General features: G+C 41.4%; 1 protein-coding gene across 4 annotated transcripts in view; it reads left to right on the forward strand.

The window, feature by feature from the left end:
* The window catches only part of VPS8 (VPS8 subunit of CORVET complex), a 154,730-nt gene that overhangs the window by 24,087 nt on the left and 117,980 nt on the right, over positions 1-12,663 (forward strand). For all 4 annotated transcript variants that reach the window (XR_012906179.2, XM_075937361.2, XM_075937359.2 and 1 more), the window contains 6 exons: positions 4,502-4,569; positions 5,474-5,627; positions 5,737-5,796; positions 6,599-6,706; positions 10,572-10,652; positions 12,120-12,290. Coding sequence is in view for 3 of the 4 variants with exons in the window: in XM_075937361.2 (XP_075793476.1) it covers positions 4,502-4,569; positions 5,474-5,627; positions 5,737-5,796; positions 6,599-6,706; positions 10,572-10,652; positions 12,120-12,290 (642 nt within the window). In the remaining variant the exon portion in view is untranslated. The remainder of the gene's footprint in view (positions 1-4,501; positions 4,570-5,473; positions 5,628-5,736; positions 5,797-6,598; positions 6,707-10,571; positions 10,653-12,119; positions 12,291-12,663) is intronic.

Here is a 12,663-nt window from a genome sequence, read left to right on the forward strand (position 1 = left end):
AAAACCAAAACACAAAAGGCATTTCATGCTTTTGCTATTGCTGCATTATCTTTTTTTCTTCCTCTCTAACTAATGGGCCTAACCTGTCCTTGGTCTTTCTCTTGTTTCTAACTAATTTAACTGTTTAGCGCCTTGGCCTATCTTATTTTCTCCTTATATGCTTGAGATATTATTTATATTCATCCTTTGATCCAGTGTCTGCTTTTTGTATGATTTTTTTTTTTTTTAGTTTTAGGTTGTTGAAGATCTCCTGGTTGAGTTAGGGCAGTTTTTTACTATACTTCCTATCTTTCCTACTCATTGGGATAGCTTGCTCTTCTGCCCTTAATAATTTATCTACCAAATCTTTGATTTTGCTGAAGTCTGCCTTGTTGAAGTCCACTTTCTTTATTCTGCTGTTTTCCTTCCTTTCATTCCTTAGAATAATTAGCTGCTCATTTCTTGATCACTTTCATCTAAGTTGCTTTCCACCTTCAAAATTTCATCCAGTTCCTCCCTGTTTTGTCAATCAGATTTAGAAGACCCTCTCTCCTAGTCACTTTTTCCACCTTCGGTAATAAACATTTGTCTCCTATATATTCCTGTATATTGTGTCCGGCCATATTTTTCCAACAGTTATCTTGGTAGCTGAAGTCCATCATCACCAAGTCTTATGTCTTGGGAGATGTTTTTAGTTCAAAAAAAAAGTCTCAATCATCTCTTCTGCCCGGTTAGATGGCTATATTAGACACAATGACATCACCCTTGTTTTTTTACCCCTTAATAATGCTGAGACTTTCAGTAGCTCTGCTTGCTGCTTCTGTCTCAATTGCACTGCAAGTGTATACATCTGATACAAAACAACACCTCCCTTTTTTCCTGCCTGTCCTTCATGAACAAGCTGTACCCTTCTGGCTGTTAATCATGTGAATTATCTGTCCAAATTTCTGTGATGCCAATTATGTCATAATTATGAATTTTCACTAGTATTTTCCAAAGCCTAATGTAAACTACAATTTCCCATTGATGCAATCAAGTGAGAATCTAGCAGTATCATTTGTTCCCACATGAAGGACAGCCTTTGTGCTCCAGTTAAGATCCCCTTCAGCCTTGGGTCCACATACTGTATCTTAGCTTTGGTCAAACTGTACATCCTTCTGTTCTCTGGATCAGCTCTCAAAACAGGCCTGTCACTAATCTCTCTGATCTGTGTCTCAGTTGTAGTGGTGTGATTCTATGGCCGCCTTCCTCTTCTTTCTGGAATCTTGTTTTCCCATGTAAGCTTCTGCAGGTCAATCCTATATCCTGATAAGGTTCTGAACACTATCCATCTCTGCCTATCAAGAACTGGAGGAGACGAGCCGCTTTACTTTTCTTCATTGTCCTCCTACCTTCTGTTACTGCCTGTTGTGACCCTTCATTTTCCAGCTCAGCAAACCTATTTCTGAGCTCTTTCTCCTTCCCTAATCAGTCTGTTCTTCTGCCTCTTTCTCATAGTTGCATGCTTCCACTGGCCACTTTTCTCACCCAGCAGTGTACTTGCACAGTTCTCTAGCTTGCATCTCAGAGACTTGCCTTCCCTCCATCTGCTTGAATCCCTTTCAAAACTCACATATGGTTTCCACCAGCATCTCCAGGTGACACCTCATGCAAACGAAGTTCTTGTCAGGTACCTATTCCAGGATAATGTGGATGCAGCAAGATGTACATGTAGTCATCTTCATTGAATCTTCCATCCCTTGTGTCACTGCTACTGCTGCCTCTGTCTGTCATACCTTAAGCTTCTTTCAAGGAAAAAACCAAAATCAATCCAAAACCAGAATACGACATGTTCCTTTCTAACATTCCACTCAAACTCCCACTAACGCTCCCCTGTTTTCAGCTGTTGGCTGGTTCCTGTGCTACTATCTGGCTCCTTCACTGCCTTTATATGCCCCCTAATCAAAGATGTCCTGCCCTCTCCTCAGGGCTCCATTTTTCTCTCTGCAAACTGGAAAAAAATCCACCCCACGCATACACAAATCTAAGGAATAGGGGCTTGCCTTTTGGCTTCTCCTCCAATAGAACCCTCACTCAAACTCTCCTGTTCCTAGAGCCTCCACACTATCTCTGTGACACAATGCTCTTTCGTTCCATTCCTTAGTCACGTTAAAATAATGGCTACTTATGTTTGCTGACAAGATGCTTGCAATCATGAGACAACAGAATCTAGCTGGTCTGTAACATTCACAGTGATATTCAGACCTCTCCTCAGTGACAGGTAACTTAGGACTTAAACTACAAAGGATGTTTCCTGCCTCTGGAACCTAGACATACTGAAACTTTTTAGTTTTCTCCCTCAAGCTTTCGCTTGGGAGAAGGGAATCAAAGGGTAGGTGCCTAATCACCTTCAATACATGTATTGGGGTTTTTAGTCCTCTTGGACAGGAATCCATTTCAGGTGGAGGGAAGAAGCACTGTCAGTTTCCTAAAACACCCCTTCTGTTACCAGAAAGGCACAGCCTTGTGAAAGTCCTTAACCTTCTCTGCAGGTTGAAATTTAGCTGGATAATAAATTACTTTTCAGATGCCAGGTGGAACAGAGGCATTATAAACTTCCACACTTCTTTGGTGCTGGAACAGAAGGCTGATGTGCTGCCATCAGGTTTTGCAATCCCAGAGGAAAATTACCTCTCTTGTCAGTGCCAATGGCTTATCTAGGATCTGTGAGCAGACATGGTACTTGAGCATAACTTCTTATTTGGTGGACATTTTTCCTGGATGCTCATTAGCTAGTGTTCTTTTAATGCTACAGAGAATAAATCATAGCTCTTACATGAAATGCCCCTTTTCATCTACTGAGACATCCATATCTTCCTCTGTTTCCCCATTCCTTTAGCTTGCCGGAAAAGATTTGGGGCCCGATTCTCCACACTCTTGCACAAGTTAAAACCAGAACATGTTTGTACATGTTGCAAGCTGTATCCCTTGTTCTCCATGGTTGGTTTGTGGGGAAGGCCCACAAAGGAGACAAGCTTGATAATTGGGCAAAAGTGTTTCTTCAGACAAGTTTGAAACAGTACCTGAAAGAGTAGTACTAGGAGAAGCAGTCAGAAAATTAGCTTGAAAAAATACAGGATCAAACCAAAGTGAAGAAATGATTCCTCTCCCAGGCTAAAGCGGATTTCACCCTGCTCTTCACTCGTTTAAGAAAATCAAATAGGGAAGAAAGTATCAAGGAACCTGATACAGGGAGGAGACTTCCTTAAATTTCTCACTATCCAGTGACAGGCACAGTTGGAAGAGCCGTTATGCCATCGGGCACTCTCTTTGCTTACGTTGAGAACAGTCCTCTGTCCAGGGCAAAAAGAAATGCATGTTACAATTTTGACTGTTTTAGACCTACTTGAAGCCAGATTCTCTTGTCATTTCCAGTCATGGGCAGTGGTCAGTTTAGTATTTTCTCTTAATTGAATTTTTGACTTTGCCATCAGGGAGTAAATTAACCTGGGACCAATCTATTTTATAATAAAATGGTGGCCCACAGATGGACTTTGTGTAGTTATTGATAGGATTTATTTTCCCCATTTCATGACAAAAGTAATGTCAGCCATGCTAGCTCTCAGCTTTGGATCTTTTTATATTATGACACTTACCACTTCGTGGGAAGTTAAATCATTTTAAAGACAATGAAACTCTAGATCTCTCCTTTTGGAGCTGCCAATATATTCTGAATGGTGTAGCTCTGTGAAGGCAAAGTTCAGGTAAACTCTTCCGTCACAGTGATATGTTAGGAGAACATTATGCATTTATATGCAGGCAGAGTGATGCAGGCAATTGAGGAAAATACAGTTCTCACCAAGACTGCCCTGTGATAACACAGCATAGGGTGAAAGTACACTTAAAATGTATTTCCTTCCTTTCTCCTCACGTGTTCATCTTGCACTAGGAGTTAGTCTAATGAAACTGTAGTCTTCTCTGTTTATATAAATCTTTGAGGTAATGTAGAAAGTTTTGACTTCTGCAGTAAGTGTGAGTGTAGGGTAAAATCTTGGTTACTCACTTTTTGGACGTGTTTAAAGCAATAAATAAATGATTGAGTAAATAATTCAAATGGTCTCCCTTTGATTGCTAAACCTATTTAGGAAGAATTCGCTTTACAATTAATATTAGAGTACTCTCATATGCAGTATCAGAGTGTTTGACTTTACCATATTTTTTTATACTGGTTTTTGCAATAAAAACACTGCAAATGTCATAAGTTCTAATACTATAACTGCTAAATGCTTGTGGCTTATGGCATATAACTTGGTGTTCAGACATCAAATTAAGATATTACTGCAGAGCTTTTTTCCAGTGAATTTATAAACACAAGAATATGCTAAATATGGCTTTTCTGTTTCATTAGCAGTATTAACATACTTGTCATAACTTTTTAAAAAAAATCTCTGAAATGGGTTTTTTCTGCTGAAATTTTTGACTTCTTTTAGATTTAAAATTGAGGTCAGGAATGGTGGTGGTGATGATCTAATTCTCTGATCAGTTTACAGATGACCCGACACTTGCAATTTGCAACGACAGTGGAGGCTCCGTATTTGAGCTGTCATTTAAGTAAGCAAATAACTAAGTTTTGTGGGAAAGTGACAGTGGAGAGGAGGATTCATTCTGAGTCAGTTTTTAGAATTAAAAAAGCATTTGAACCAATGGGGATTTTCCAAATGGTGAGACCCAATAGATCAGCACCTTAATGAAATAAAATGTTAGTGCAAAGTTGTATTTCAAACCTCATCGCAGCAGATGTAGCATAGAATTCTCTACCTAGATCATTTAGTCAAAAAAAGATTAATTTCTCCAACCCCACAGCACAGGTGTGCTTAGACTCTGCGTGGCAGACCACTTTTGGGGATCTCTGAGACAAGGTTCATCCTAATATAGCACAGGTCAAGGAATTCTTCCCCACATGGTGTCATGCTGGAGCAAAGATTGGGTCTTACAATTGCGGGCAAATATGCATTTTGATTCAAGTTGGATACATGTGTAGGGGTGTCATAGGTGACTGCAGCTGTGGGGGCAATGATCTTCCCTTAGGGACTCCTGGCAATTGTTCCCTCTCTCTGTCTGCAGTGAAGGTCTTAATCTGCAGGCCCATTTCTGCTACTTTTATTATCAGTACATGCAAGTAGTTCTTGGCGGCTTTCTTCCTTTGTGTATGTCTTGTGTAGGAGTGAGCTGCACAGCTGCTGTGGACAGATACCGGAGTGTGGGATTAGACCCTGACAAGTTGTTATGGGTGGGCTAGTGATGGGTCTCTTAAAGCAGAGTCTCAATGATTGATCCTGTCTTTATATGTGATGCTCCTTGAGATGCCATGAAAGCAATATCACTAACTGTGGCCTGGCAGTGCGAAAATAACTCTTTAAGTGGTGATCTGAGATCGTTTAGGATTTTTAAAAATGTTGAGCAGGCCCGCTTGGCACTGGCCAGATAGTCATGAATTTGATTGTTGTGTTTTCAGGAGAGTTATGGGTGTGAGAACATGTGAGTCTCGATGTCTGTTCAGTGGTTCCAAGGGAGAAGTTTGCTGTATTGAGCCCTTACACGCGAAGACTGAATTGAGAGATCATCCTATCACCCAGTACTCCCTACTAGCAATGGCTTCACTGACTAAGGTATCCTGCCTCATGTGGTCTCTGTGCTAAAATTAAAATGAAAGTTGTGGAAAAACACTCTAAAATAATGGACTTACATTTTTTATAACTTTTTTGTTTTTGGTCTAAGATCCTAGTCATTGGCTTGAAACCATCTTTGAAGGTGTGGATGACTTTTCCCTATGGCCGTGTGAGTAAGAACAAATAATGTCCTTTTGGGTTAAGGTTACAGACTGTTCTCATGGCCAAGTGGGAGGGGCATTCTAGATCTTTGTACAATAAACTCAGGAGGAGGGAGTTATGGTGGAAGAGACTATGGAGCTCATGCATACCAGGACAGACTGAAAGGGGAAGCAGTGTGTCTGAAGGTGCCCTAAATTGGATCGCTGAGGAAGTAACTTTGATGGGTGGCTCCTGTCATTAAGAATGGCAGAATGGCTCTATGGGGAGAGGGGCATAGAGCTGACTGATTGGAGTTGACACCATAAGAGGAAAGAGTTTCTTCTTTAAAATCCATTTAATCTGAGACCACAAGCAAGCAGAAACTTCAGTTATCATCCTGGGGTTAGTACAAGGGGTCACTACAAGGCAGTGGTATCCCTAACAATGCATTTTCATACCTTTAACAAGTTTGGCTGTCTATCATAGTATTCTTGGTTTTGGAATAAATACAACGTGCCTGTAACTTAGGTGACCATAAGTTACTTGTACTCTCCATCTGAACTCCTTTATAGCACAATTCTTGACTGATAATTTGTACGTGGTGTATGAGAATGCTGTGCATCTCTGTGGATGCCGTTGCAAAGACATTGATCTTTTTGGTGCCAAGAATTTGCTTTTCCTGACTTTCTAAATGGATTCTTGAGTGGTGGAGCAGTCATACCACTGGCCCCAAAAGCCCCATCAGACCTCTTCGTACAGCACGTTGAAGTCAGTGAGTGTTAGTCTGATTCTGTGTACGCAGTCTTATAGAAGCTGTTCGTTCTCTCTAGATGGATCCCTCTAGCGTGCCACTGCTGGCGTGGCATTTTGTGGCTGTACAGAATTCTGTGAACCCTATGCTTGCCTTCTGTCGAGGAGATGTTGTTCATTTTCTTTTGGTAAGTCTGAATTGCTAGATGTGTGGTGTTTTAGATAACCCCTCTCTAGAACACTGAAACAGTCACTAATTTACTCTAGATCAATGGTGGTATCATCCCATGATGTGAATTACTGCATTTTTCCCTACTGAAAGGGTGAACAGCAATGTCTTTTTTGTGTTGCCCTGGCAGCACTAGTAATGCAGTGCCACTGTGTAAATCTCTCCCAAGGCTATGATGGCCAGGTCTAGAGTTTTCGTAGTTTAATGTAGCAAAGTTGAAAAATGTTCTTTCTAGATCCATGCTGGACCTTTTTCCTCTCCTTAACAATTTTTGAGTTGTTCTGTTTTGGAGCCCAGCTCAATCTCATTGAAATCAAATGGATCTGGATTGGCTTCTAAGGTATCATTGCATTGTTAACCTGGGCTCAGACTCATGTTTGAGCCCAAATCTTCCTGCCATCCCCCCCCACACACATTTCTGACTTAGGTTGCTCAGGACCTGAGTTGTGGGACCTGCCAGGGTGGTGGTACTAGGCCCAAGTCCTGTCTTTTCACTGTGTAGACGCAACTCCATCTTGGGCTCCCAGAGTCATGCCTGGGGAGGCTGCCAATGCTGACCCATGGTCTCCTGGGCCACAGTGTCTTCGTCCCCAACCACTTAAATACTCACTGGATTCCCAGAAACTGGAAGCTCCGCTTAGTTCCAGTGCTGGCTGACTGAACTTGGAACGCAGTTAACCAGTTTCTGTGTTAGACGTATCCCTAGAGCATAGGGCGTTAACATGGTTAACTGGTTACATGGTTGAGACCTACCAGTTAACCATTTTAACTTAAGTCCTGCTTGCTGCAGCCAGAGGGTACTGCTGCTGGCCCTGCAGTGGCTGGCCTGTAGGCAGAGTTCACTGGCAAGGGCCGGTTAATATCTCTACTAGAGAGATTCAGCTGAGGGGAGAGCATTTTTTCAGAATGTTGGGTCCGAGGGATGTGTAGGCTATGAGGGGGTGACTATTTGGGAAAGGCCTATTGGCTTGTCAGACATTCAGTTTCTACAGAGTTAATGTGGTCAGACCGAGTTACTTATAAACTGCTTCTGGTGTATTTGCAAGAGGAAGGATACTCTAATGGTTAGGAGTCTAGTCTGTGACTTAGAAGATGAGATTAGTCTCCATCTCTGCAAAGATTTCCTGAGAGATGTAGGGCAAATCACAAGCTCTTTGTGCTTCTCAGTGGGTATAAGACTGGAGTAATCCTTTCTCTCACCCTTTGTCTTAGAGTGTATGCTCTGAAGGCTAAGCCACAATGGAGCTGTTTGAAGTCTGTTGGTGCTGTCATAAAGCAGATCATGTTTCAAACTATGTAGTATGACCAATGATAAAGTTGATAGGGATGCTCGATATCACGTAATTGAATAGTTGGGTAACCACATGAATTCTTCTTGGTTACTCGACTACTTTGTAGTCCCCGAAGGTGGGGCTGGCAGCCAAAGTACTTAGGGCCCACTCCCAGGGAGCCCACTGGCACCCCGTGCTGCTGCCTCCGCTCCCCATGCCTCACATTGCTGCCTCTAAATCTGAGGCAGCAGCCCTGTCTACAGGAGGTCCGAGCTCCCCATGGACAGAGGCTGCTGTGGGGGGTGGGATGAGGCAGGAGAAACTGCCACAAAGCAGCCTCTGTCTGTGGCGGACCAGGCTGGCCGTGGACAGAGGCTGGTCTGGTGGCATCCCCTATCTGCATGGGGGGAGGGGAGGAAATCAGAGCTCCCCACAGACAGAGGCTGATTCATGGCATCCTCCTTGTGTGGGGAGGGCACATGGCACAGCTGAGCCAGTGCCAGGGAAATCAGATTTTAAGCTGTCTGGCTCCCCCCAGCTCCTGCTTTTCTCCTGTCCCTTGCTGCCTCTGATACAGAGGCAGCGGGGGCAGAGGGGAATGAGTATTGTTGACAAGATTAACCAATAAGCCAAGTCTTATCGATTAATCGTGTAGTCGACTGCATGTCGACATCCCTAGTTTTTGAGGCAAGTAGTTGATACGTTTAAACCCTGTTTAATGTTCCTTGAGTTGCAGTAGTGGCCATCTAAATTAGCTACCATTTAAATAGTTCTTTAATTTTATGCCATTGTCATTATGCTTTGTCTTACTCCAAACGCTTTTTGGGAGCAGAAAATTCTCACTGATAATTGCTTGAGCCTTGAATTGACTGATGATTATTTAATTATTAAATTCCTTACAGCTATATATGGAACTATCCAAGTGCAAAGAAGTCTTGTTTTCAGTCTTTGAATGTTGCTCCAAACCCTATATTTTGTGCTTGGATAAGTCAAAATCTGCTTAATATTAAAAACCCTAGGCTTTGACTCCAGTAGATAATACTGGAGAGGTACTCATCCCATCAGCAAGAGCCTGCCCACAAGAGGTTAGCCCCCTTTTCATTGTGAAATATTATACTGCGAGATGCATGGTGAGACATCATGGTCTCGATGGGTGCCTGTCTCTTTATCTACACTGATCTGACCCTCTCTCCTAAGATGGTTTGTAGAGGTGTCAAGTTATATCCCCCATCTTCTAAAAACTGGAATAAACTTCCTCTCCCGGCATTAATGCTGCAGTTATTTTGTGTACTTGTTTAGAAAACTTGAGATTCCTAGGAGGGCAGAATTGTGGTTTTGGTGTGAATAAAATCTGACCAGAAGGCATAGCTTCTGTTGGAAAGGGCTTATGTTCTCTCAGTACATGATCTTTCTCTATTGGCTGCTGTTGGCACGCACATTTTCATTTGACTGGTCTTGGCAGGATTAGATTTTTCAGAAATATCAATAGATTCTGGTTCACTTTGTATACACAAACACATGAAAAAATATTTCCTATAATAACCGTTGAAATTCATAGATATGCAAAGTAAGCAAATTCTGCTTGAGAATTTAATTTCATTTAAAGTTATTTTCTTTGTATGCTTGATGCGATGTTGATGATATGTGTAACAGTATTTCAAAGTTTTAACTCTGTGGAGTCTCAAGCTGCACTGTCATTAAATAGTTAACTGACTCTCAACTATCTGACCTCCCTTATCTCCCACAACTGTAAAAATGCAAATCACATTAAAAATAGAAAAAATGGTTAAAACTTATCTTGTGCAACTGTGAATGTGCTTGTTGATAAAAAGCTTAAATAAACATCATCCTTATCTGAAAAAATAAATATATACTGTGTGTGTGTGTGTGTGTGTGTGTGTGTGTGTGTGTGTGTGTGTACACACACACACACATATATAAAAGAAAAACAGAAAAAACATTCTGCTGATTCTAATTATTTGCAGTGTTGTGGTTGTGCCTGTCCCAGGATATTAGACAAAGTCTGTGAAGTAATATTCATTGTTTGACCAATTTCTAGTAATGACAGATAACTAAAAAAATTCTAAATCAAAACAAATGCATTACACCCTGGACCTACTAAACATCAGCCTCTGCCAATGTTTATATAGTTAATTTTTTTTTAAATAGATCAGTCAGCCCACAAAAGGAAGTTGGATTGTTATGGCCAAATTTTGGCCAGATCCTAGTTTTGAATACTTTCTATTAAAATATATAAGAAATTAAACAAAATACATTTAAAATACAAAGGACACGAACTAACACTTTGTGAAGTTATTCACTGAAATATCAATGAATTCTATCAAGAAAAAGAAATTGATGCCCCATTTTAGAAAGCTGCCCCAGTGATGGTGCTGTTAAGACACCTCTGTAAGACTATACTGGAGAAAACCTGCAGACCCTGGAACTGGGATTGCTTCTTCAGTGGAAGAAAATTTATTTTATCAAGGCAGGGGCTGGGTTGGGTTGGGGAAAGCACCCCATTTGAGTGTTGGTCTTGTCTAATTCTATCAGGTGAAGAGAGATGACTCAGGTGCAATTCATGTTACTAAGCAAAAACAACTTCATCTGCATTATGACCTCATCAATTTTACTGTAAGTATTGATCCAGTGATGGTTTTTCTTTCTGCTCAGGTGGAAATAACAGCCTGCTGTGTGTTAAATGCATGTCAACCTCTGTCAGCTGCAGGGGATTGTAACTTCACTCTGAACTTTTTCTAACAGCCCTCTGTCCCTGCAAGCAGATTGGCTGCTTGAATCTGGAATTTATGAACTTCAATTAATTTATTTGTGGTAGCTTTTTCATAGGATCCCATATATTAAAAATGGTTTAATAATGGCTTATAGGTGAAGAAAATGGCTGTTCAAATCGGTAGTGTGCGCAAACTGAAGTACCCATCTTCCTGGTGAGCAAAGTGTATGAATGAAGCCTTTTTAAGAATGGGGCCAAATTCTGCTGGCCTGGTCATGAATCCTTATAAACAGATACTAAAGAATGGCTCAAAAAAGCCAGGAAGCCCTGGCATATTGGTTTCCATTATGTATATGTTAAAATGCTATCTTGCTGCTTGATGTTTTTAAGACAAATTTACATACAAACCCTAAAACACTTTTAAATAGCACTAAAGATATAATGATGAAATACAGAAATGCCTCCGTTAACCTGTTTGGAGATTTTTAAATGCCCACAAACTAGCAAGTGAAATTTCTTGAAATTCTGAAAGCAAGCAAATGCCTTTTCAATTAGGGGTATGGTCTCATAGATATTTGAATAAGAATTAAAGAACTCTTGAATTAAATTCCCAGCTGGGGGTGGGAGGTTACTATGTTTCTTTTTCTAAGGCTAACAACACTTTTTGTCCCTTACAAGAGTAACTTCACAAGTATTACAAAGTGCTTGGATTTCAGGGTGGATGGGAATATAGATATGCAAAGTATATATTACATGTTGAACTTCTTTACACCTGGACCAGAGTCCCAGTAGAAGGCTGCTGGCTGGGAACCCTGGATTCTGGCTCACCACAGCTGGGCTGCTGGGCAGGGCTGGGAAGGAGAGGAATTAGGGAGGAGAGGGGGGCTGGAAGCCCAGTGGGTCTGGGAAAGGGGAGGGGGAGGCTGACAAGGAGGGCGGGGGGACCAATAGTAGGTAGGCCAAATATGACCTCCACTGGTATGGCAAAATCTCTCATCTGGGACCTGAGGGTGCTGGACCAGGGAGGTTCAACCTGTATGTTGTAAGAACAAGAATTGAGGTGGATTTTCCCTTGACCAACTATGTATGGTACAAGCCATTAAATTCTGAGGAAGTTTCTCATACTGGATGCTCGGAAGAAAGTTTTCTGGTTTTCACCTTACTTGTAGTCACACTTGCCCTGTAAAGCAGTTGTATTCTAGGCTTCAGCCTCACCCAAAACACCCAGAGTAACAACAGCTTTATGCTACATGCCACCACTAATGGCTTAAGATCCTAACGGTGTAAGGTGTTCTTGTAGTGTATTGTGCATTTGTGCTGATAGTTATGTATTAAATGTTGCTGAAGTTTGACACATGCCTTCTTTCCAGTGGATAAACTCACGCACAGTAGTGCTTCTGGACAGTGTGGAGAAGCTGCACGTGATAGATCGTCAGACACAAGAAGAACTAGAGACTATAGAGATTTCAGAGGTGCAGCTAGTTTATAACAGCAGTCACTTTAAATCCCTGGCCACTGGAGGCAATGTCAGCCAAGCACTGGTAAAGACCTTTGAACTTTGTAGCCTGCTAAAATTTCATAACACTCTTTGAAATTTGCTCTTTTAAACAGAGGTTAAAAGAAACTGCCTAAAACATTATTTAAAGAGTGTTTAATAAGCTTGTGTAGTGGTGGGTTAGCCAGAACTGATAATTCTTGAAGTGTGGTCTCTTTACATTCACGCTTGTAGGTTGCACCATCATGCCACTGAGCCTCAGAACTCTTTTCAGACGAAAATAGAATGGTGATTCTTGGAGATTGTGGCCTTTGTATAGTCACTCTACTTGCCCATGTCTCCCTTTTTCCCCAGCGTTCCTCTCCTAAAGCTCTGGTTGAGTGGAAGAAACTGAAGTTATTGGGCCACATAGCCTTTTA

Source organism: Pelodiscus sinensis, chromosome 10, assembly GCF_052426305.1.
Source record: "Pelodiscus sinensis isolate ZL-2025 chromosome 10, ASM5242630v1, whole genome shotgun sequence".
In the NCBI taxonomy this organism is placed as follows: domain Eukaryota; kingdom Metazoa; phylum Chordata; order Testudines; family Trionychidae; genus Pelodiscus; species Pelodiscus sinensis.